The sequence below is a fragment of the Rhamphochromis longiceps genome, linkage group LG10 (genome assembly GCF_057381845.1).
Source record: "Rhamphochromis longiceps isolate RC_006_pf linkage group LG10, R_longiceps_female_GT1.1, whole genome shotgun sequence".
NCBI lineage: Eukaryota > Metazoa > Chordata > Actinopteri > Cichliformes > Cichlidae > Rhamphochromis > Rhamphochromis longiceps.
The window spans coordinates 21,365,283-21,390,487 of NC_140566.1; the positions used below are offsets into that span (position 1 = coordinate 21,365,283).

Here is a 25,205-nt window from a genome sequence, read left to right on the forward strand (position 1 = left end):
TCTTTTTGTTTGCAGCGGTGATGGAAGTCTTTGTGGAAGAAAGGCCTGGAGACGTGGAGGTATGGTCTGGAGAAAGGATGAATAAAAGTTAGTAGAAGCAAGACACATGTGTGTGAATGAGAGGGAGACAGGTGGAAATCAGAGGGTTGGTGTGACAGAAGACGACCCGAGGGATTTATATCATATTTTTTGACACCATTGTTAGGTTATCTGCCATGAGCTGATCCAGTCAAATCTGTTTGCTCATTATACAGATTTATGTTTTTGCACAAGGTATGGAACTTTAAAACAGCATTAAGATATGATGTAAGGAAATCTCAGAAAGGTGTGAAAAAGTAAAGAAGTCATCAAACACTGACATATTTCTTTTTCATATTTCAACAACATTACAACTAGGGATGGGTATCGTTTAGGTTTTATCCGATACCGGTGCCAAATCGGTACTTTTGAAACGGTGCCGGTGCTTAAACGGTGCTCGAACCGGTGCTTAAAGAATGGAGAACACAAAATTTGTCCAAAAACCTCTCATGTTCAGCTGTTTTGTTTTGTTTTTGTAAAAAGATAACAATGTTAGCCTTTTCTGCAGCTATGGGGCATATATGGTATCACTCCTGGCTGGAAGCAGTGCTTAAACAATGGAAAAAAAACACAAACTTTGTCCAAAAACCTCTCATGTTCAGCTGTTTCCCACTTTTTCTTTGGTCATTTTAGCCTTTTTGTCCAGGGTGAAGGGAGTATCTGCCATCAAACAAGAGGACAGTCACATGTAGCTATGATCATGTTTGCTAGTTCACCTTACCTGCATTAATGTAATAACGTGGTTAGCCTACTCAACGTAAATTACACTCGAACAACATTAAGCGACTCACGCAGAGAAGAACGGCTGCTGCTGCATCATCATCCTCATCATTTCTGCTACACTGGCAGGGCTAGGGGCCAGGACTCTATTCTTCGGGTTTTTGGGGGATGTTGCTCCGGGTCCGATAACTGGCAACCCACCCGACGTGCACAGTGTGAGGTCTCGCAGCAAGCTATCAAATACGGCGCATTTCTGGGCTTTTTAAAAAAACGCTATGCGTCGCCAGGTGTTTCATCGGATTCGAGGTGTTACAGTATCACAGTATCAGCTTAAAGCACTTGTTGCAGGCTGCTGAGTTTGCATATTTTGCTGTGAAGTACAGCCAGACTTTTGACCTCTTCGCCTTGGACATTTTTAATCTGTAGCTCTGCTCTAACTGAACGTACGTACCTGGCCCCGCCTACTATCCTCGGAAACGTAAAATGATTGGCTAGAAGTGTATCACAGCTCAGGAAAAAAAAGCACGAAATAAAGCACCGAAATGTGCGCTGCTTTTCGGTCTGGTTACTACCGTTTATGTCAGAACCGGTGCCATCATGGCACCGGACACCGGCACCCATCCCTAATTACAACAGTGGATTATTAATGGAGATGCATCCATGTGCAAATACATGTTATTTTATAGGTGATCAACTTTTGGGTGATTAATCTAAGATAATGAAATTTTGATGACAATTTGTATCATATGAAGAGAAATGACTACATACTATAGTTAACTACACCTTCAAGGAACATTACTCTATTTTTACACTGTTTTCAGAGGGCTCTTTAGAATTTCTTTACAAGGTATATTCTATAAAACATGCAGTATGTCATGATTATTACATGATATTCTTACTGTTTGTACTGTGAAATGAATACAATCTGAATTCAAAAATAGTGTAATCATACATGCACATTCATAATATAATCTGTGTTAGACCCCTTAAATTAAGGTTAAAGTCAACACTTTGTGTTATGTTTGGACCCTACACCAATTTTCATTTATTGCACTGGCATACTTTTTATGACAAGTAACATTTTCAGTTTCAGTAATGAGTACATATACTCAAGTACCCTGATAAAAACACCTGTACATCATCTCCTGTCCAACCAGCCAATCATGTGGCACAGAATCCTGCAGCTATAGGTCAGAAGCTTAGCATGGGGACAGGATTATTAGCACCAATCTGATTTAAGTATTTCTCATTTGCCCATCAAGTCTGGATCAGGGGAATATCCAGACTTGATGGAGCTGACTGAAAAGCCACAATAACTCAGACATCTAATATTTACTACTGTGGTGAGCTGCCCAGAAACCATCTCTGGCTCACAGCATATATGTGTCTAGCAGCAAATGGGCTAACAGCAGGAAAGGTTCACATCAGGTTCCATTTCTGTGAACCAACAACCGAAATCTGAGGGTGCAGTGGGTCGACCGCACAGGTGAAGGCTGGCAAAACATTGCACTTCAGGATAAGCTCAGATTGCCAACAACATGAATCCATGAAGTCAACGTGCCTCATGTCAACAGTCCAGGCTTCTTTCCTGGCACACTCTGTACCTCCGTAATAATTATGGCTTGAAATAAAAAGCCTATGAGTATTGCTGCAGACCATTTACATCCCTTAATGGAAGCTAAAGGGATACTTTCGGCATGATGCTGCACTGTTGAGTGAAACAAAAGTCATCTGCAGTGGTTTCGTCAACACGACAATGAGTTCAGTGTATTCTCCAATTACCAGCTGTGAGTCCAGTAGAAAACCTTTGGGACGTGATGCAGTGCAACAATAGACTCGAAGGAGCAATGTTCAGATGAAGAATCTGCATATTGTTATCATTTCTGATGAAGCACAATCACAAAAGCACATCTCCAACATCCTGTGGAATCCATGCCACCCAGATCCGAGGCTGTCTGGAGAGCAAATTGACGTCCTACCCATTAATAGCTTAGCATCCATAATAAGTGAACTGCTTGTGCTTCTATGGCAATGACACACACACACACACACACACACACACACACACACACACACACACACACACACACACACACACACACACACACACACACACACACACACACACACACACACACACACACACGCATATATTGCACATAGAACATTTCATTATATGCAAACTCAATGTGCTTAACACAGAACATAAAAAATAAAAGTATAAGATAAGACGTGAAAGCACTAGCACTTCGAGTATTGCTAATTTTATTTAAAAACACTTCAACTGATTCTTGACTGATCAGATGTTAAATTTGGGGAGCTCTTTGCAGGGATGCCGTTACAGGCTCTAATATGGCAGAATACAACCAGTGTCTGAGTCAGCAGGTGGTGTATGTGTTTAGAGGCTTGTGGTTCAATGTCCGCCCTGCTCCAGCTCCACTCATCTCTCTCCCCCACACACCCTCCATAGTGTTCGATATGCTGATCCAACTGCTGCCCCCATGCGCACATGGAAAGATGGAAAGCTTTTACGCACCGCGCGCGTTCACTTAAAACGGGTTTAGCTGTTGTTTCTGCATTGTCACACGCATCGCCTGGTGCATAAGTAGGCTTCGGCATTAGGGATGTGCTGTAGAAAAGTAGGGGATGCGGTAATACCTCACTACATAATACAGGGGGGTGGGGGTAAGAGACGAGACTTGCGTCCAGATGCTCACCGCCAACTAAACGTGAGAGAAGCTCAGACATCAATAACATCTCGCTCATCAATAAGAAATTTTGATGGAGTTGGACTGCTTAATTAAATAGGTTGCCTTTACGCTAGCTGAATTTGTAATATTTAATCTGATGACCCCCAATGGACAAGATCTGAAGGAAGAACTCTTCAGCGTCTCCATCCACAGGAAAGCGGCTCGGCCAGACAGAGAATCCGACTTGGAGATATTTCTTATCTTTCAGTGATGGCTATTAACACTGATGCTGCCTTTGGGAAAAGCGCCCTTGGCGAGAGGGAAGTTTCTATACCCACCGGCTTCCAGGACACGGAGAAGCTACTGAGCACAGCAACCACCGAGCCCACCGGGCAGAGCAACATCAAACCATCTGACTCTTTCTCCCTGAACATCAGAGGGAGTGTCCGCTCCCTGGATGCGGACCAGAACGGACACAGATCACCTCTTAAATCGGGCTCCGTTGGGCAACTGGCCCCACCCAGATCCTCGTCCCGGCTTTTCCTGGGACAGCTGCCCTCTCAGGTGCCACCGGGCACCGACCCCCCGAGTTACCTCTGGCTCGCCGTGCTGTCCTGTTTCTGTCCCGGCTGGCCGCTCAATATTTGTGCCTTGTGGTATGCAAATGTGGTGAGTGCCGCGCAGTTGTTTAGCTTTTACTTTATCCATAGACATTTTTCTCCGTGCTTTAAATCACACTGTAAATCCAGGTGTTTTGCTACTGTTTTGCAACTGTGTTGCTCTTAAATTATTTATATTTTATCTCCTTCCATTTCCCGTTAGTCGAGGACTGTTCTCCAGACAGGGGATGCTGAGGGAGCGAGAAAGTATGGGCGTCTATCTATGTTACTCAGCGCCCTGGCAATGGTGCTGGGTGTGGCTGTGATCATCTTCGTAGCGGTTACAATAGGTATGCGAGGAAGAAATGGAACAAACACACAGAAATCTCAGTGTAACTCTGTGTATATCAACTTTTTCCTCTGTCTGTTTTGCTCTCAGAGATGCAGCAATGAAAAGTGGGATGAAAGGAGTCTTCTTTTACGTCATCTCAAATTTTCACACGAGGAAGGATGTCAATTTGACGATGAAAAAGCACAAACAAGACGAAGAGACTCTCAAGTACGACTTAATGTTTTGTTTTTGTTTGTTTTGTTTTCTGCTACGGACCTAAAAAAAAAACAGAAAGAAAAAGAAAGAAGGGCAGGACATTTCTATTTTTCTGGCTACACTCATGCCCAATCACGTCAGAAACTCAGGATCTGAGGAAGAAAGATAAAAACTGCACTATTGTGTCAGGCTGTCAGTAACTATATTCTCATAGTCTAAACTAGTGGTGCACTCTTGCCTTATGCAGACAGCTGGATAAAACTACAACTTGCAAATAAATTAAAAAAGAAAAAAACACATATGGGTTCACTAAACACAACAACAAATACACAAGATCAGAAAAAAAGGCATCAGTGCACTTCTAGTCCATGATGTCGTCACTGCCTGCCCTGTTTCTCAAAACTAAATATTAACAAAACATTAACTTTTTCTCCCATTTGAGAGTTTTGTGGCTGTAGGAAGACGTATAAGCTGTTTTCGTACATTGTTTACATGAATTTTAGGCACATGTCTATGTATCACAACAATGCCTTTCTGCAGTCATAGTGTGATATCTTGCTTTGCGTGCTGTCATAACTGAAATGACTCCTGTTTGGACTCTACTGAACCTCATTATGTTTACAATATACTGCAAGATATGAACGGGGCGGTTGCCCCCCTTGTATGCACCTATCTTGGCACTCTGATGTTCATGTTTATACATTTATACTGTATGACTGGTTTACTGTGCCATAGTTCTGCATGTCTGAAATAAAGCTGAATGAGCATGACCAAGCTGGAAGTGAGTTTGTCACTTTTATTTAACAAAATAAGTCAATACAATACACAATCCAAATGAAAGGTTATTATGTGAATTTATAAGGAGTTAAAATAACAGGATACAAGCAGCAATATACAAATCCCCAGAAAATAAATAAACTCTCCAATCTGAGAAATTACATTTTATTTTCAATATTTTATGTCAATTATATTTTTGTGCCATAGAGAGAATAAAAACCACATGGTATACACTTGGTTAGAGTTACAGTGCGTATATTTTGTCAGTTGATGGCGATTCATTGGAAAGTGTAGAGCAACAAGAGTATGGTGCAGACACCAATAACCACACCCAGAATTATAGAGTCCCGCCTCTTGCGCAAATTGATTTTCTGGATGAGACTGTTGATGGTGGGGAAGCGATCTGAGAGGTGGGGTAGCAGGGTGAAGGAAAATAATTAAGACCCAAGCTGGGTTTCCCTTCCTTGCAGTAAGTAAATAAGAGACAGAGAGTAGCAGGAAAAAACATCAGCAAGGCTCCGAAACAAAAATCCAATCCAGCGGTGTGGTTCAGTGGATCCAAACCATCTTATATTAACCCACAGGCCTGTCAGATGGACTCGAGACTTTAAAATTATGGTCATTTAAGACTTAATAGCAAAAAATGTATATTTTCTAAATATTTTTTCATTCAGTTCAATGGTCAGTGTTCATCTCAGGTCTGTTCATTTTTTTATTTATTAGTGCAATCTAGCATTTATTATTTTAACTATCTAAGTGCGTATGGCTCAGTCACACAAAGTAAAAATAAGACAGAAACATCCTCGTGACTAGGAAAGGAAAGTGGTTCCCTGGTAGCTATGGTGACCAAGTGTTCACCCAGATGTGGGGGGTGTTCCTTTGTTCACCTCTGGGCAACCTTTTTTGATTGGAAGACAGTTGCATGGGTCGTCTTTCTTCATTCACACCCAGACAGACTAGCAAACATTTAGTCGTGGCCAAAAGTTTTGAGAATGACACAAATATTGGTTTTCAGAAAGTTTGCTGCTTCACCTTTTATGAAGGCAGTTTGCATATACTCCAGAATTTTATGAAGAGTGATCAGATAAACTGCAAAGTCCTTCTTCTTGTTAACATAGGTGAGAATGTTGACAAGCACAAGGCTGGAGATCATTATGTTATGATGATTGAGTTAGAATAGCAGACTGGAATTGTTAAAATGATGGCGATGCTTGAAATCGTTGTTCTTCCTGTTAACCATGGTAACCTGCAAGAAAACATGTGCAGCCAGCATTGTGTGCGATCGTGGCTCAAAGAGTTGGCAGTTCGTCTTGTAACCGGAAGGTTGCTGGTTCGAGAACCGGCTCGGACAGTCTCGGTCGTTGTGTGCTTGGTCAAGACACTTCACCTACCGCCTACTGGTGTTGGCCAGAGGGGCCAATGGCACGATATGGGAGCCTCGCTTCTGTCAGTCTGCCCCAGGGCAGCTGTGGCTACAACTGTAGCTGCCTCCACCAGTGTGTGAGAGTGAATGAATAGTGGAATTGTACAGCACTTTGCGGTTCTCGAAAAGCTCTATATAAATGCAATACATTCCTTATTATAATTATTATTGTGTTGCATAAAATGGGCTTCACAGGCAAGGATATTGTTGCTGCTAAGATTGCACTTGATGATCCGATAAACAGTTGACTGTTTATCGGATCATCAAGACAGTGCAATTCATTATTATAATAATTATAATAAGGAATGGATTGCATTTACATTTATGTCTTGATGATCCGATAAACAGTCAACTGTTTATCGGATCATCAAGAATTTCAAGGAAAGAGGTTCAAAGGTCCTCTAACGATGATTCAGAAACAACTGACAAAAAGATCTAAAAACACTGAAGCAGCAAACTTTATGAAAACCAATATTTGTGTCATTCTCAAAACCTTTTTCCATGACTGTACAGTGCTGTGAAAAAGTATTTGCCACCTCCTTGATCTCATAAATAACTTTTCCTTTAAATGACAATGTCATTTCACACTGGCCCTGTATGAAAAACAAAATGAAGGTTTTGAATTGGTCTAATCAAAGTCTGGGCTTAAATGTGATGGCAATGCTTTGGCATGACCTTAAACAGGCCGTTCATGCAATGTAATTCCTCCAGACAATTCCACACTTGTGGTTTTGACCTATTTATCACATTTACACATTTCGCCATATTATCACAGATTGCACGTAACTTCCAAGTTGACTCCATTCGATCGCAAACTCATAGCAGACTGACTCTGTCTTATCGCGCCTAACTTGCTTTGAAGACCGCAGCTGACTGAGAGTGGTTGCACAGGCGTTGCCTGTCTTCACAAGCAGTTTTCTATTTTCCTGTGCAACGAGTAGAACTGGCATTTTTATTTTAACACAGAAAAAAGGAAAGAAAGTCGAGTCTGGAGAAAAAGAAGAGAAGTGATATCAATGATAAAAGGATACTGGCCAAAGTTGTGACCCTGGTTTGAATGGACTTCAACATCCCACGCTGAAATGTGATGTTCTCTTTGGTAGCCATGGCGATACTGCAGGGAGACAAACCATTAGGGACTGGCGGCAGCACAAAAAGAAGCACACACAGTAGCTGTCTTCGCAGAATCACATTAAGCTTGTTTCAGCTAATGAGCTAAAAGTAGGGAGCTACAGTAGTCTGTTTTAATAGACTGAAATGTGCTGCATTTGCTTATGATGGGCACGTGTTGAGTGAGAACAAAGCAAGGGAGGAGGAAAGCAAATGAAGCATTAATAGAACTGACCTTATTGCGTTGTCAATATGACTGTCTGAGCTGTGAACATAGGACAAAAAACAAGAAAAAGGATAAAAGTAAGTCAACCATCTTCAGTAAAGTTAAAGAATAAAACTTCCTAAAATAACCTTATGAGATCATTTCAAATGTTCTCTATATGAAGTTATGGAATTATACAACAAGACTCAGAGGAAGCCTGTGCCATGAACCCACACAGCCCGATCGGTCTGTTATCATAAGAGAAGCACTTCATCTGATTCCTGCGAGGGAGGAGAAAGTGCTGTTAATGGGCGATTTTGGGGAAAGTCCATTAACGTGTATAAAATTTCAGCTCTGAACATATGGATATATAATGTTTGGTTCTGATCTCTGATTTTCTTGAGGCGTAAGGAAAACATACAGAGGGTCAACAGTGCACATACACACAGAGAAGGGCTTGCATTATCTGCTAAGATAAGTGATGGGCAGAAAAAGTCTGGGGCTGAGCGGAGCATATAAAGGCAGCTGCATGCATCCTGTCGGACTTCACTAGAGACCAAAAATCAATACTGTGCTTTATACTTCCTCCATCTATTCGTCCACCGCTCCCACCATCTATCTGCTGCCATCCTCTCCTTTTTCAGACGATCCTTTATTAGCCGACAGAGTCAGAGGCGAGGCAGCTTCATGTTTAGCAGACCCTACTTTTCTTTCTTTGCTTATTTTCCTATTCTTTACTTGTGATATAGCATAACATTATAACTTAAATTTAAATCTGCCTGTGTTCAATGTACATGAATATGAATACAGCTACAATATGCACACAGACATGGTTTCCAATGGTTTTCCATTTCTGCATATCTGACCACTAGTCACACTTATAAAGTTAGAACCACTGAGTCTTTTTTAAAAATTTGGTTTAGTTGGCATCTTTGTTGAAAACAGAGCAGAGGCAATAACGCGGATCGACTCCCCACCATTGGACATTTGCGTATTTAACAAACACAGCCAATAGATTCTTGTGAAAATGAAATGAGAGGAACCATTCAAACCTAAATGTGTCAACAAGCCAACCAGCAAATGAACCAGTTAACCAACCACATCCCTCATTCAGGTCCAGATCTGGGTCCAGCTGAGAAATGCAATTTGTCTAGCATGCCCGAATCCGCTCTAGGACTTCCTCCCGGTGGGACATGACCAAACCACCTCGTTGGCCCATTTGATGCAAGGAAGTAACGGCTCTACTTTGAGGCAACTTGCAGAGACCGCTGCTGAGACTGTGTTTCACTGTTAAAGGTAAATTTAACTCCTCAATTTTCAATCTGAGAGTCTAAACTGTCTGAAGAGTATTAATAGTTTGTCTTTGCTGATGTCTGCTCCTCCTCCACAGGTGATACAGGAGGAAAATGTTTCTCTGGGTAAAATCAGCAACGCTTGTTTATCCGAAACAAACCAAGGATGCACTGGAGGAAGAAATAACCACACTGCGACAGCAGGTGGGCTATTTTTTCCTCATACGGTTGGGAAGGTGCTTAAAGTGGGTGGTTTATTTCTGAATCATGTTCAGTGATCACGGCAGCGCGCATCTCAGCACATTTCTGGCATTTCAACAAGTCCAGTACTGGCACTGTCAATAATGTTACTGTTGGCTCAGGAAAGTGTATTAGCATTAGCTGAAGTACTCATCAAATACAACGCAGTATTTAAAATGTTCATATAACACTTTATATAAAGGTATAGACTCTTTTCTTTTTAACTTGCTCTGACCTTTCTTAAAAAAACACTGCCTCTGTTAGGAACAAATAAAAAACAAAAAGATAATACAAATAAATACAAATCAGAATAAAGTCAAAACTGCTTTTTGCTTCATTAAAAAAAAAAAAAAAAGGCATAACATGTTCTCATCGTTAAGGCCAAAAAGTGTGATACCCAGTGTCACACGAGCCTAATGACTGGCCTCCTTGTGGCGGCCTTGTGAATAATTTGGTTGCTAGCGGACCGCTGTAGTCACCTGCAGTTTGCACAGAAGACGTCGACTTATCTGAACTCGCCGAGCAAACATGTTCAGTGAATTGTAATTCGCATGGTGGCTGCAGAATGGTCTCTAGACCTGTATGACCTTGTTGTGGTTGTATGAATTTTTTAAATGGATATTAAACAAAACTGATATACTTCCACATTAAAGAAAAAGTAAATAAATGGGAAGTTAATAAGAAGTATTCAGAAGCAACCATGTAAAATACCTGAAAATGAAATCTCAAAGAAACTCATAAATGTTTAACTAAGGAAAATGTAAAATGAAAGGCACCTAAATGATGACTAATCATGTTGGATTCCCGGCTCGACAAACTGCCGTGTCAGTTGGTAAGTTCAAAGCTGTGGTGCATATCTCAACACTGACACGGTGGATTTTTCACTGAAGTAGCTAAACACTTTAATGGCTCTCCAGACTTTTCAAACAAAACCATTATCACCATTAAAAAAGTCTTAATCCCTGACGGGGCGTCGGGGGATTCCCCAGGAGCATCTTCCTCGGAGGGCTCAACCCGGGGTTGCGGTCATGGCCTATTAAGGGCTCTGTTGGCTCTTAGGTGACGGTTTCCTCATGGCTGCGTGCAGCGGGGCTAGGGGAGGGTCTGTGCTGAGGACGGGGCTGTGGCTCCCCACACCCTCTAGCAGATCATTACATGAAGGAACCTTTTAAATACAAGCGCGCTCATGCTCACAGGTGTACACACAGATGCTCACACACACAAACTACACCCTTTTTGGCTCCTACCTCAAAGCACACTGTGCGCTGTAGATCCTACGTGCTGCACAATAATGTTTACTATTTACTGTTATATTCCCATAGATCATCGTGATGTTGTTTATTATGTTGCTCTTTTTTTTCCTGCTTGTTTTCTCTTTTTTCTTTCTCAACAGGTGATCCAGGTGATCGATATATGTATTTTTTGTCTGCTTATTTTGTTGTTTTTTGTTTTTTGCCCTTTATCCCCGTCCCTCTTCCTCGCTGTTTTTCTTTCCCTCTTTCTTTTCCCCAGTCAAATCTGTCCCGTATTTAGCAAGTGAAAATAAAATAAAATAAACAATAAAAGGTGAATCAAATAGACCATTACGGCAAGGCTGGGATGGTCCATTTGGTAAAGTAAATCCGTTGGGCATCTTTCTTCGCCTTTAGACAATAATTCTGATGGCAAAAAAGCCAAACGGGACAGGCAAAAAAAAAAAAGTGTTCAAGACTGTTATTTACAACAAAATACCTACGAAATCTTACGATAATTTAATCAGACTCAGATATTACATTAATCCAAACTGCCTGGAGAAACAAGTCTGACCACTTTCAGCCCTTTGAAATATCTGTGCAGTTATTTTACCTTTAATTGTTGCTGGAACAACCAGAAAACGGCATGTGTTCATCATCAAATATCAATATATTGATCTAAACTCACAGCTAGGATCAATATAGCCTTCTAGTTTATTTTTCTAATATATCTAAATGCAAACAATAATTGTTTAAGCTGTTGCACAAAACATAAAATATACAGGATCTATGAAAGTAAGGATTTGTAAATAGATCTCTGATAGGTGGGGCATTCCCTTGCACAAGAAACTGAATAATAAATGTGTGAGCTGTGCAGGCTCTCTGATTTAGTCACATTTACTTTAAAGATTAAATGACAAAACAAACAAACAAATGAAAGCCCTTTTTGGTGTTTCCAATTCATTCTGAACAACTAACTCTGCTGTTTTCTGCCACCACAATGCTGACTCACAAGTTTCGGTTCATTGTTGCAACAAAAAAGTTTCAGAGTGACGTGAGAATTCAGATTTGGGATGTATCGAGGGTTTGTGGTGTGACTTGGAGGTGTCTGACCCCCTAAAAAAGATTTTTAATAACAATTATATAGAGAGGCCAAAATGAGTGGATAAAAGAAATTACTGTTGACCACCTGACTCATCTGAGCACAGATGAATAATCATCAGACTGGACCTTCATTATAATCTCAACAACTCGCATGTTTCTACAGAAATTTTAATCATGAAGTTCAGCCATTTCGTATCCATCATTTACACCAGGTGATATGCAACTGCAGCACAGCTCTGTCCTAGAGTCAGACAATAATTACCTTTTTTATTTATTATTTTTTGTATTTCAAAAGGAGGAATTGGATCTCAGTCCAATGGCAACTCAGGGGAAGGAACAAACTGCGGATCCACTGCTTCAGGGAACAGCGGTGATGGGAGCGTGGGAGTTGTGTCTCTCGCTGTTAAAATAACCTAAACCATGTTTTCATTATCTGCAGTAATGCAGTCATTCCCATAAAGCCAATATACGATATAGAGTCTGGTCTATTCCCCCCCCAGTTCCAAAGTGGTCAAACCAAAACTGGAAGCCACTTTGTATTCACTGCCTCAGGAAGCACCGGCAGTGTGAGTCCCCAGCTCAATGTGTTATTTTGTTCAGGAGACACTAAAGGTGGGCTGTTTCGTGATTTCTGAATTCTTAGTCATTCTCTGTATTTTAAAAGGAGGAATGGGAGCCCAGTCAAATACTGGCAACTAATGTAAAACAGGGGGGTGGAAGCAACGCTGGATGCCCTGCCTGGGGGAATGCTAGCAGTGCGAGCGGTCTGTTTTCTCTGTCATTTTGCTGAAAAGTTATCAGGAGTGGGTAGACTTCAGAGTTTAGAATCTGTGCAGTAAAATTAGTAGGTTGTGTTATTATCTTTTTACTTCTGAAGGGGAAAACACAGCCAGCACTGGCAACACGAGTAACACGACAGCTGGTGAAGAAGATACTGGAAGGAGAAAAAAACACCTGCAATCTAACGTACGTGAGTACTGTTAAGGCCTTTGCACGCAGGATGGGTTTAAAATATTTTTCACACTCACCTGTTCTTAATGCAGCCGCTCACACTCAACACATATTTTCGCTGGAAAAATTGCGGCATTAATTTTTTCAAACCAAGCACAATTTTTCTGATTTTGTGGATCCGAATAAACAGATCAAACCAATCAGGTCACTGCATTTGGCAACAAGTGCGCTCATGGCTCAAATCGTGCACCTGTACTGAATATACAATGTGGAAATCATTTTTTAAAAGACACAGACGGACAGTGCTCTGTGTCGATGGGCTCTTTCAAATGATTTGTCTACCTTCTCAGATGTGGTCCCAAGTCTAGAAACAAGCATTCAAGCTGGCCCACTGACATTCAAATTTATGAAAGACACGATACAGCTTCAACTCCTAGATCAAACCATAATCTACCTGTTCTCTTTTTCCCCTTTGGATAGCATTTCCACAACATGAAACCTGTTTGTCACCACAGCTCCGAACACGCCAGCACACACTGACACAAGCAAGACGAGCTTCTGAATAATAGCTGCATCGCTTCTTTTTTATAAATAGAACCCAACCGAGCTGAACAGAAAGCTATAACTACAAACAGGAAGTGTCTGAGTTGATGCAGTCATTTTTTATTACATCAGTGGAAATACCGCAGACACATCACAGAGAATTCAACTCTCACATAAAGGGGTTGTAAACAATGAGGAATTTTGGAAAATAGCTCTCAATCTTCTTGTGATAAGTGTGAAACTGGTTTTCTTAAAGATGTGTCTTACTTTCTTAGATGCTCGTGCTCCTTCAGGAAGAGCTCTGTCCTCCTGTTATTCACCCCTGAGCTGCTTTTGTAGGACCTGAGTAAGAAAATTAAAGAAGGGTAAACTCCAGCATCAGATTAGCACCAAAAACGTCATTACAGCTGGAACATGAGTGTGTGCAGATGCTTAGACAATATACTTAACATCGAAATATGTCAACCTCCCTGTGACAAGAGAAGGATATGATTCGTCATCAGTGCTGCAGGTATTTCCCTCCATCCTAAAAACACATGCCGGGATACTGATGTACTTCCTGCATTAAAGCTTCTAAGTGCTTAACCCAAAGCTCCGTCCTCCATCTCTTATTTACACCACCACCATCCCATTTCTATTTGGACTAATAATCTTTTTAATCCATCATCTATTTTCTGTTCTGTTGGCCCACTCCTTTCACTGTTCCTCCACACCTCTAATCTCAGTGGGAATAATTAAAATTCACTCTCATCATTTTTGTAATCAATCAAAGTCAAATCAGGAGAAAGTCTCATTCCCTCTGTCTGACTTTCTTGCTCTTCCTCGCCTCTAGTGAAAAAGCATTTCTCTGCATCAGGCAGGCCAGATGTAACCACTCTCCCTCAGCTCTGGCTCAATGAAAGCCTTGTGGTCTGATTTACTGTAGAAGGCACTTAGGAAAGAGATCCCCGGCGAAAGAGAGAGACATAGACAGATACAGAGAAGAGGAGGGAAGATGGCTAATAAGAGGTGTCTCTTATTAGAGGATGAAATATGATAGCGGGAATGCAGAGTATTAAAGGGTAGGGGAAACCAGACACTGAATAGACATCTCTGCCTCCTGCTGGTCAGGGATAACATCGGACGAGAGGAGGAGGGATGAGAAGAGAGCAGAAAAGTGGGACAAAAATAAGGAAAGCTGAAAATGTTAGATTTGGTGACAACAAAAAGTAGGCATGGAAGGAATTCAGGAGGAAAAGGAAAACTCTGCATACGTAAAGCAGGAGAGTAAGCAAGTGATTTAATAACACATTTTTGTAACATCTTGGGACATATGGGAGATAAAAGAAATGACACCTAAAAAGATAAGAGAACTTCTAATATTAAATATTAGAGTTATCATCAATATCAATGAGAAGCCTAAACTACATTTGCCACCAAATTTATTCACAAAGTAGCACAATAAATAATTTTACACAACACTTGCGCTGCACTTCGAGCTAAAAAGAAGAACCTACAATAATTAATTTCCATTAGCTTAAAAAATTTGACAGTATTCTTTGGCTCCACCTCCTCAAAGTTAAATATTAGCTGTTTTTTTTATTTTATTTTATTGTGAAGCACTTAAAATAAAAGTTGTGCCTTACTGCTGCAACCACTTCAAAAGGCACAACTTTGACTTTGAAGACAGGGTTGGCGAGCAAGTCGAATTTTTCTTACAAACTACAGCCAACCACAGCAGCACCATATATTTCTTTGTTGCCAGTTTCACCAAGTGAGTGCTGACAAACACTTGCCAACCTTTTGGGCAATACACAGTTTTATCTAGCAAGGTTACCAGGGCCTCGCTGACCAGCCTCGAGGCCTGCGTGACTGACGCTTCACTCACGGTTGTATTTTCTAACAACATGAAGTCTTTTATTGATCAGAGAGGGAAGGGAACTCACTCGATGTCTCTGTGAACTGAGCCCAGAAGGTCCTCTCGCTCTCGCAGGCTATAAAAGTTGCTTTTGATTTTGTGAAACTCATGAGTGTAGTCCTGCAAAATAAAACACGATAAACTACAGCCAGTGTGACATGATATCACTAGCAAACAACATGATTGGAAAACATTGGGGCAAAATACAGTACATATTTCATAAATGCATCTTCAAAGTGTGCAGAATGTTCCAATAAATAGCTGAAAGATTTTGTCCTTGACCGAGGGGAAAATACTAATCATATGATCACTCAAAGACATGAAAAAATTGTTTTTAGAATGTGGATTTGCCCAAAGTTCAACCGTAATTAATTATAACATTTAAAGTGTGGAGGGCTAAAAGTGATTATTGTGAAACAGTAATTATAATAATAATGTCCCTGAACTTTGAACTCAGGACCTTCTTGCTGTGAGGCGCCAGCACTAACCACCACACCACTGTGCCGTCCGGCAAAACTGCAAATGAAATTAAAGTTTTATTAATTGCACAGCCTACAACAAAGTGAAGGAAGTCTATGTACCTGTAAAATGTCTCTGTGCCTCTGTAAGGTGTGCATCAATCCTGCGTTGTGTGACGAAACTCCAGGGGTGCTAGTGCATTCTGCCATTTTGTCATTGACTGCTGTAAGCTGCAAAAAAGGATTAAATTCTTATCACGTAGCCACAGAAGCACAGACGACCTTTTAAGAGATAATGTGATTTCAAAACAGCCCAGGATTATAATTTGAAATGTTCGACTACTCGAAAAAAATTATTTAACAAATAGGCTTCAGGCCTAACAGTCTGTTTGACTCTAAAAACATAGAATAACACAATTGTCTGCAACTGAAGGCATCCTATACGTTACCATACCGTGTGCCACATTTAACTCACATTGGCTAAGAGCTGGTCCAGCTCAGTCGTCATGGCCACAAGCGAGTTGTCATGAGATGAGCCCAGAGAGTCAGACCTGATTTCAGACGGAAATAGAAAGGATGCTCAGCAAAAATGTAAAAAAGAAAATTTAATTTAAATTCAATAAGTCAACAATTATACGTTCTAAAGCTTCTAAAAGCACAAAGATTTTTTAATATCCAACAAGATTTCTTTTGAGAGAGGGTACATGTTTAAAGTGAAGAGGGGAAAGCGCTGCCAACCTGCTGTCTCTCATCCGCTGGTCTGGGCTGCTGCTGGTATAGCTGGTGCAAAGCTTACTGAAGGAGACTAGCTTGAGGTCAAGCTCATTCTCCAGCTGCCTGGCTTGTTTACGCAAATCTGACGGGGGGAGAAAATAAATGGAAAACAAATAAATTAGACAACCCTCAATATCATGCCAGATCTACAGGAGTCCAGTAAGGATAGAAAGACCCAGGCAGATCATTTTATGTAAACCCAGAGTGTCGGTGAAGGAGAAGCCCATCTCGGTCATGATCCATCATGATTTACAGGTTATTGTAAAGTGTGAAGCACAGAAAGACGGTTGAGTGAACAACTGGATACTGTTCACAACACCAAGAGTGAGAATTTGGTGAAACTGGAAGTAGTGTGGAACAACATTATGCCGTGAAAATGTACAAGAGTCTGTAAAAGGACAAACGTTACCTTGGCCTTGAGCACAATTTTGTGGAAGACCCATTAGATGATCACTGCGTTCAAGTTTGGTTAAATTCTGGACAAATTCTTTCAATCTGCCGAAGGATTTTAAAGGGTCACCGACTACACGTGGTTAGTGAAAGCATTAAGCATAAAGCCTCGGAAACTCTGGTGTTTTAAGATACCAGAAGCATGTTAAATTAAACTATTTAGTTCACATTATTGTTGCAGGGTTAGTGTTACACTGTAAAGTGTATTTTAAATAGCACAATTTAATTATCATTTACCAATAACACATTACAGAACATCCTTTACACTGAATTATTATGGGTTGCTGCTGACAGTGTGCTGACCTTTATCCAATGAAAAGAAACTTTGATTCTCTTTTACTGTTTGAGATGGTATCAGAGATCCAAAGTTTGATCTTGGATTTAAAAGTTTGAGAACCACTGGTTTACAACAAACATCCACAAAAAGCTGATAAACCACAGACTACACAGTACAGGTAGAAACTATTTTTATGATTATAAAAATAGCTGTTTTTCATAATATTATGATCATCAAAACAGAAAATTGGGCTCACTTTTGATTTCAGCCAAATGTAAGGAGATAATAACTGGCAACCATAACATTACGAAAGCCTTCATCCGATTAACGAGGTAACTGATTTGGTGGTCAGCAATGAATGACCATATATGTGTAAACAACTATTAACTTCCTGTTTGTTTACACTTAACGATGCAAGACTTGTTTGGTTGAAATCTTCCTGTTACGTGCCTATAAACAGTAAACGGAGGATGAAACAGAAAGGTTTACAAACTCTGGTAGCACGTAGGCTGGCTTAAAGGAGGAAGCTGAAGTCTGACTACTGACTTTTGAACTACGAAGGCTAACACGCTAACAGATTAGCTCGAAACCGGCTAAAAACACCTTCTAACTGCGGATAAAATGAAGTTTCTGAACTGCTGAGTTTGTATGACCTGGATAACAAAAGCCTTACATGGTGGCAGCTGTTTGTTTGTGTGTTTGTTTGGGGTTTTTTATTACACAAAGCACCATTATTTACCTTCCCAGTAGTTATTGCTGCCTGCCATGTTTGTTGTTGACATGTCATCATCAGCCGTCAAGAAGATACAGTTGTCGCACTTGTCTTTCTATCCCACAGCGGCCTCTAGTGGTTTCAAGATGTATGTCGCTTTCAGAGATTACTAATTTTGATATAGAGTAGGCATCAGTAACGGTAAAGCTAATTTTAAAAATGTAGAAAATCCTACATTCAGAATTTTAGATAAATAAAATTCTAAAATCTTCATGTTGAAGTATAAACCACTGGGTATACCGATTTATTGGTAGCAATATGTGCTTAAATTAGACTATTGAAGAGGTAATGTGGGGGTTTGCAGCTGCTGTGGGTGTTTAACTTTAACTCTGTCAAAACTTTTATTTAACCAGCTATAGAATAGATAAAAATGCCTACTTCTGTAGTATTAAACAGGTCATTAAAGACATGTTTATTTGAGCTTTACACACTTTGTTTTTGTATTGGAAATTGCTTCACTCCATTTCATACACATTCACCCAAAATTCAGCCTCTTATATTTAGCCTCATGTAAACTTTGGCAGCTCTATCTTTGGCTCGGGGAGTCACTCTATAAGATGATGCAGCTTTACAGGCTGGTTTAAAGTTAAAGTGTATCAGAAAAAAAACAAAAAGCACAAACAGATGTAACTGAGATATGTGTCAGCATTGTGATTCTCTGTCTTTTTGCTCATTCTCTTTATTCATCGTCTTGAACACAGGCAGTAATTATATCACAGTAACAGCGGCACTGGTGGTCTGGTTGATGTAGAAGACAGTGACGATGATGATGATGATGATGATGATGATGATGATGATGATGCCAGCAGTGGTGAAAAAGAGCAAAAAAGTCTGTGTTGTTTTTGCATTTCTGCAGCCTCGCCAGATGACACCTCTCTTTCACACTGATTCAGCTTTTTTCTCTCATTTCTGTCATTCCTATTGTCTGTCTTTCTTACATCTTTCTTTTCTTTTATGATGTTTCTTTAAAAAAAAAAGTGCTATGACACAACTGACGCCAGTAAGCACCTGAAGTCCAGTCCCAGATCCTGCTTTGACTAGCTGGAAGATGGAGGTTGCGGGACAGGAGGAGGAGGATAAGGAGGGATGGAAGCACAGGAAGGAGGGAGAGGGAGAAAGAGTGGAGCGATAAGGAGGTTTAAAGAAAGCGCTCTCCTCTTAGTGCTGGATCCTCCTGATGGACTGAATCTGAGGAGTCTGGGCGTGGGAGCCAAATTCACGGTAACACTTGTACTCTCCTCCGCGACAGTCGCACTCCATGATGTACTGGTGGCCACGGTAGCCAGGGTACTGGTAGCACACAAAGCTGCAGGAAAACACGCACACAGACACACGCTTGAATCAGGTAAGCAGTCAATGCTTTCTAGTGGCTGTGTGTTTTTCAGCTGTGTGAAGGTGATCTAAAGTGACCGTGAACTTACGCGCCACTCTGAATCTGCATGGATCCAACTTCGTTGTTAAACCAGCCCATGGCCTGCAGGGAGGGGTAATCATCACACATCTCGAACTGACGTCCCATCATGTTCTCCATCTCAAAGATGATCATGCGGGAGTCCTTGTGGTTCTGTGCAAAAGAGAGAAAAAAGAAGTCTCAGTAGAATTTGAGAATAAGCTGATGTCAGCTAATGGCCGTTATAGTGTGCTGTGTTAACCTACAGCACAGCAGATGGGCCTGAAGGAGATCATTCTCTCAATGCGGTAGGAGTTGCTGCCACTATAAGCCTCAAAGCGGGGGTAGTCTCCCTTCTCCAGGACGAACTGTTGGCCGCAGAAGCTGGAGTGCTCGTAGCCCACCCAGCTGGAAGCCAGAAACAAATGAAAAGAATAATGAGCGCACCTTCTATCTAAACCACCCAAAATCTGAAGGAAAGACACTCCGTTTTAGTTTCTTTAAACAGTTTAAGGGTTTCCAGAAGAGCAAGGAAGCTCATCGGATACGTACGCGCCACACTCCACCTTCAGGGAGCGGATGTTCTCCATCCCACACTCCATGATGTTCTGGCAGCTGGCGGTAAACTCCATACGCCTGCCCTGGAAGTACTCCTGATCGTACACAGTGATCTGCAAAAAGCAAAGAGGGTGAACTGAGTACAGCCTGAACCAGATATTACTGTACATAAACTAAAAACTTGTGCTGCTGCTTGCATCCCTGCAACATGATGTGTAAAGCATATGCTTACCTTCCAAGGGCCCATGGGCATGGGGTTTGTCAAAGCCATGTTGTCCTCTTTTTCAGCAGTACCTGCAGAGTAAAATTACATAAATAGTCGGGAAATGATGTGAGAAGGTCAAAATCACAAAACCTGTGGCTCACTGTTTGCTGTGCCATAAATTTAAAGCCCAGGTTTGTCACACCACTTCAAGCCTCCTGCTCACTCTTCTTTGCTGTTTTCACTTGTTGTTTTAAAATAACTTCCTCATATTATAGTTAATGTAATAAAACAAGGTACACTGGCCTCCTTCTGTTCTCGTAAGACCACCTGTTGTTAGTTGGATTGTTGCATTAGAGGCCTAGGCTACATTACATTCATAGACTGGGAAACTGTGCTGTATTGGTAACTACTTTAACAACTTGGACCTACCCAAACTGGTGAGCTGTGTGTCGCAGGGTTCCACTGAACAGTGTGCGGAGGCAGTGTGGACGGGGGGTATATATACACCCACGGGTGTCAGGGGCCGGGGGGGGGCAGGCATGCCTGGACTCATGTCAGCACTTTGCTTTGGACTCCATTGTTTAGCCACAGAGGGGTTAACACGCAGACACACGGTGATTCATGCAAACACAAAGAGGACCCACAGCTATACTGCGCTACATGCACCTCTGTGGTAAATCTATATGTTAGAGGAAAAAAGAGAGGGTGGCTTTCCACACGGGCATGTGGGTCTATTATGAGATAGGCCCACATAAAAATTCAGCTCAGCGGTGAAATACTTTATGTGGCTGTTTTCTTTGATTTTCAAAGTCATGGTACAAAGGTGGAGGATTAGCAACAGTCTTGTGCAAACCACTGAATCCACTGAAAAGCCAAGTGATGTTTTCTATGATTTCAAATAATATCAGGGCTACTGCCTCACAGCAAGAAGGTCCAAGAAGGCTTGAATCCACCGTCTTTCTGTGATGGTACGTTCACCCCGAGGTTCTCTACGGGTACTCCTGCTTTCCCCCAAAGACATGTGCTGGGGTTAATTTGTGATTACACTATGAAAAGTAAATAATGGTGTCTGGATGTACCCCGGCTCTCACCCTATAGCAGCTGGGATAGGCTCCTGCACCACATGACCCTCAATTGGATAAATGGAAGAAAATGGATGGATCGAGTGATATCTCACAGTTATTACTATTATTAGACTAATCAAACCAGTATAGCCCTGTAATAGACTAGCAACCTGTACAGGGTGTATCCAACCTCTTGCTTAACTAAACCACACTCACACCTAGCTCACACTACTGAAATTCATTATTATTAGGTTGTGCTCAAAACTATCTGAAAAGCTTCCAGTTGATCCAAAGTATTGCAACCAGAGTACTGACAGGAACTAGAAAGAGATAGCATGTTTCTCCCATATTGGTCTTGATGGTCGTCACAGTCGTCCAGGTAAGCAAATCCCTGATATTTGACTCTGTCCAACTGGTGGGAGTGGGTCTCCCACTAAAAATGCTAACTCCAGTTGAACAGAATGAACTTTCCAGGTTCTCCCATATTGGCTTCTGCTCAGCGGCTCCCTGTTAAATCCAGAATCAAATTTAAAATCCTATTTATTTATTACTACAGTATGACTCATAGGTGTGTGACTACATGTCCCCCCCCCCCCACACACACACACACACTGTTAACATTATTACAAGTGCAGTGTGTTAATCAGATGTGAGAATTTAGTTGGTCAAGACTCAGATCAGGAATCTAACTGACCTACTTTTGATGATGGACACAAACTGGATCAACGCTATGAATGCTGGATTAGAAACAGGAAGGTGCTGACATTGTTGGAAAGCTTGAAATCCCAGAAAAGCAAAGCTCTCCGCTTAACTGTTTCTATTTTTATTTTTTGCTATGAACGGCAGTAGCTATTTCTATTTTTAAAATATCTCTAAGACTGAATAAATCAACAATAAAGGTTAACCGGGGCCAGTGGCACCAGTTCAAAGGCCTGATTGGCAGGTCTGGTAGTGCTTTGGCATTGACTGGTGAGCTGCAACTGGCAGCTTCACTTTCAAATAGTTTGGTGCAGTTGGGTTTTATAACACAAGGGGAATTTTATACAAATTGATCAAGAGATGAAGCAGACAGACTCTTATTTTAATAATTTTATTCTTCCCATTAAGCGAAGCATCTTATTGGTTTTTAGACTCTATTTACATTTATTCAAAGTGCCTGAATTATAAATAGTTTTGTTTACATTATTTGTTCCTCACTGTGTCATTAAAAAAGTGAACAACACAGAGCGAAAACAGAGTGAGCAGCTGCTACTGTCCCCCCCTTCTCTCTTCTCTTGCTGCTCTGAACAATAAACATTTAGAAATGGCTTACTGAGGTCAGCACATTGTCCAGACTCTCTGTCTATGTGTGCGTGTGTGTGTGCGCACACGCCCGTGTGTGTGTGTGTGTGTGTGTGTGTGTGTGTGTGTGTGTGTGTGTGTGTGTGTGTGTGTGTGTGTGCGTGTGTGCATTCATGTGGATGCCCATGTAATTTCCTGATTAAGCTTATAACAGAGCAAAAGCAAGATACGTGTGCACTTTTTACACATAATACCGCAGTAGGTCCATTTCTGTGAACTTATTTCTGATCAGAGTTGATTTGTTGAGGTCTGAATGTAAGATGGGACAGGGATATATGAACATGTGTGCGTGTGTTTCTGCTGATGATAGCAGCAGCAGCATCGGCGCAGACTTGACAAAGAGACGAGCAAACTCAGCAGGCTGATGTGAAGAGCCTGCCGTGTCCATATAGTCGACTCTGTGTCACGTGCACAGATATCAAAACCTCAGTAGAGCCTTCAGTAGACTCTGAAACCACCTGCTGTCAGCTGTCAAAGACCCACACTTAACAGTCCCACAAAAAGCCTGCATATTGAGTGCTAATTACAAAGAAGGAAGTAAACACCTACAAATTTCCTCTGATATTTCTTGAGTGAAAAGTTTTGCCTAGAACATATTTTTCCAAGCTGGGCTTTTTCCAAGCATGAAATCTGGATATTTTCGATTGGAAGTCATTTTATTCCACTCACCTGAATCTTAAAAAATAAAAACCTGTAACAGAAATTATCTCTGCAGTGAATCCTGACTTCCTCTAGGGTGCAACATTTCCATATAAACTCTGAGTTTAAAGGCCTTTTTAATATTAACTTAAAGAAGGGTCACAATATTAACAACCCAACACACTGCAGGTGCACAAACTGACTCAGGCTCTTCCTGGATCAGGAATCTTTTATACTCTAATCTCTCTGCTGGCATTTTTGCTGCTGTTGTTGTTATTGTGACTGCTCCTAAACTGCCGTTACGGTTGGTTTGGCATCGTTATCGTCACACACAGAGTCACTGCAGAGCTGTGATGGATAGTCATGTGTGACTGAGATCTCCAGTGAGTCATGCAGAGACTTTACATGAATCAGTAGAGAGTGAAAGGAAGACAGAAATAGGATTAAACCCACCCCAGAATGATTTCATTTTTGCCGTTCAAACATCTGAAAACATCTGTTGTTGTTTTTAACAGTAAAGTTCTGAGAAATTACAGCACATTAGAGCCACATTTTATGTTAAAATGTAGTACGCTTAATCAATGTGAGGAGAATTATTTAGGTCTAATTGCAAGACATGCAGAGCTGGAATAAGTAGATGCATCATTTCTTAAATAAAACCATAAAAAGCATGCTATTAAAATATTCTTGCAAAAGTTTTTTACCTACATAACAGAACTAAAGTAGCAGAATCCCACAGTTGTGTTGAGATGAAAGCAGGCATTTATTATATACTGATATTTTCAGTTGTGAAAGAAATACTAAGTATCATCTTTGAATAGAAAGATCTATAGTTCCTCAGCATGTCATCATAAGGGGGGTCAGGGGGTTTCTTTTGCAGCTAATGTTAACTACTTTTACTACTTGTACTTCTACTACAACGTAGCTTGCCATCACCAGTGTGTGAATGTGTGTGTGAATGGGTGGATGACTGGACGTGTAAAGCGCTTTGGGGTCCTTAGGGATTAGTAAAAGTGCTATACAAATACAGACCATTTACCATTTACCATTTTACTTTTCATCAAAACGCTTTGTTGTGAAGAGTGAACTATCTTCTTAACTGCTTTGCACAATGGAAACAGATCATGGTCCTTCAAGATGCCCTATCTTTCACACAGTGCAGCAGCTCATTCTGTGTTTTCTTCGTCCAGACTGATGGTTTTTCGTCTGCTGCTTCTTTTCCCTTCAAATTTTTCCAGATGTAATATCACATTCCAGTCCTCCTGTTCTCATAGTGTGTCCAAAGAATCTTGCTTCTCTTGCTTGTCTCTGATGTTCTTACATAGTGATCTTTTGGTGTTTGCTTTTTTAAAGACTTCTTCGTTAATCAGTTCAGGTCTATGATATTCACGTCTCTGCTGCATTGATAATCTCAATAGCTTTCTAGTTCATTGTCCATGCTTTGCTTCCATGTGTAGGCATCTTCGACTCTTTCTTGTGTTGAAGGAAATTTGTCAGTTAAATTAAATGTTTGCTAGCTTAGATTCACTTCAGTTTTATTTACAGGGAGTGCAGAATTATTAGGCAAATGAGTATTTTGTCCACATCATCCTCTTCATGCATGTTGTCTTACTCCAAGCTGTATAGGCTCAAAAGCCTACTACCAATTAAGCATATTAGGTGATGTGCATCTCTGTAATGAGAAGGGGTGTGGTCTAATGACATCAACACCCTATATCAGGTGTGCATAATTATTAGGCAACGTCCTTTCCTTTGGCAAAATGGGTCAAAAGAAGGACTTGACAGGCTCAGAAAAGTCAAAAATAGTGAGATATCTTGCAGAGGGATGCAGCAGTCTCAAAATTGCAAAGCTTCTGAAGCGTGATCATC

General features: G+C 40.9%; 3 protein-coding genes across 4 annotated transcripts; 1 reads left to right on the top strand and 2 right to left on the bottom strand.

Moving 5' to 3' along the window:
* The first annotated feature begins 3,478 nt into the window (after positions 1-3,478).
* Positions 3,479-5,390, top strand: trarg1b (trafficking regulator of GLUT4 (SLC2A4) 1b). Its single transcript, XM_085420894.1, has 3 exons — positions 3,479-4,157; positions 4,311-4,437; positions 4,527-5,390. Exons 1-3 carry the CDS (start codon positions 3,759-3,761, stop codon positions 4,538-4,540), a joined length of 540 nt encoding a protein of 179 aa, XP_085277020.1. The 5' UTR covers positions 3,479-3,758; the 3' UTR covers positions 4,541-5,390.
* A 32-nt stretch (positions 5,391-5,422) lies between these two features.
* LOC146660860 (Golgi SNAP receptor complex member 1-like) lies at positions 5,423-18,172 on the bottom strand. 2 transcript variants are annotated; one of them, XM_085420895.1, is made up of 9 exons: positions 18,107-18,172; positions 16,605-16,722; positions 16,342-16,417; positions 15,990-16,097; positions 15,437-15,528; positions 13,779-13,853; positions 8,180-8,209; positions 7,866-7,948; positions 5,423-5,814 (listed from the first exon to the last, which is right to left on the bottom strand). In XM_085420895.1, exons 1-9 carry the CDS (start codon positions 18,147-18,149, stop codon positions 5,690-5,692), a joined length of 750 nt encoding a protein of 249 aa, XP_085277021.1. In that variant the 5' UTR covers positions 18,150-18,172; the 3' UTR covers positions 5,423-5,689. The 2 variants fall into 2 exon arrangements, with proteins under 2 accessions (XP_085277021.1, XP_085277023.1); XM_085420897.1 differs by lacking the exon at positions 5,423-5,814 and adding an exon at positions 5,823-6,016.
* A 400-nt stretch (positions 18,173-18,572) lies between these two features.
* On the bottom strand, positions 18,573-20,845 carry cryba1b (crystallin, beta A1b). Its single transcript, XM_085419644.1, has 6 exons — positions 20,722-20,845; positions 20,320-20,381; positions 20,082-20,200; positions 19,796-19,937; positions 19,561-19,703; positions 18,573-19,445 (listed from the first exon to the last, which is right to left on the bottom strand). Exons 1-6 carry the CDS (start codon positions 20,843-20,845, stop codon positions 19,298-19,300), a joined length of 738 nt encoding a protein of 245 aa, XP_085275770.1. The 3' UTR covers positions 18,573-19,297.
* Between the last annotated feature and the right edge of the window lie 4,360 nt (positions 20,846-25,205).

Coding starts and splice junctions, on each gene's coding strand:
- LOC146660860 (XM_085420895.1), bottom strand. CDS start 18,149: ATGTCAACAACAAACATGGCAGGCAGCAATAACTACTGGGAAG. Junction 7,949..8,179: donor CATATTGACAACGCAATAAG/GTCAGTTCTATT, acceptor GTCTCCCTGCAG/TATCGCCATGGCTACCAAAG. Junction 5,815..7,865: donor CAGGGTCACAACTTTGGCCA/GTATCCTTTTAT, acceptor CCCACCTCTCAG/ATCGCTTCCCCACCATCAAC.
- trarg1b (XM_085420894.1), top strand. CDS start 3,759: ATGGCTATTAACACTGATGCTGCCTTTGGGAAAAGCGCCCTTGGCGAG. Junction 4,158..4,310: donor CCTTGTGGTATGCAAATGTG/GTGAGTGCCGCG, acceptor ATTTCCCGTTAG/TCGAGGACTGTTCTCCAGAC.
- cryba1b (XM_085419644.1), bottom strand. CDS start 20,845: ATGAGTCCAGGCATGCCTGCCCCCCCCCGGCCCCTGACACCCGTGGGT. Junction 20,382..20,721: donor CACACAGCTCACCAGTTTGG/GTAGGTCCAAGT, acceptor TTTACTCTGCAG/GTACTGCTGAAAAAGAGGAC. Junction 19,446..19,560: donor ATGCAGATTCAGAGTGGCGC/GTAAGTTCACGG, acceptor GTTTTCCTGCAG/CTTTGTGTGCTACCAGTACC.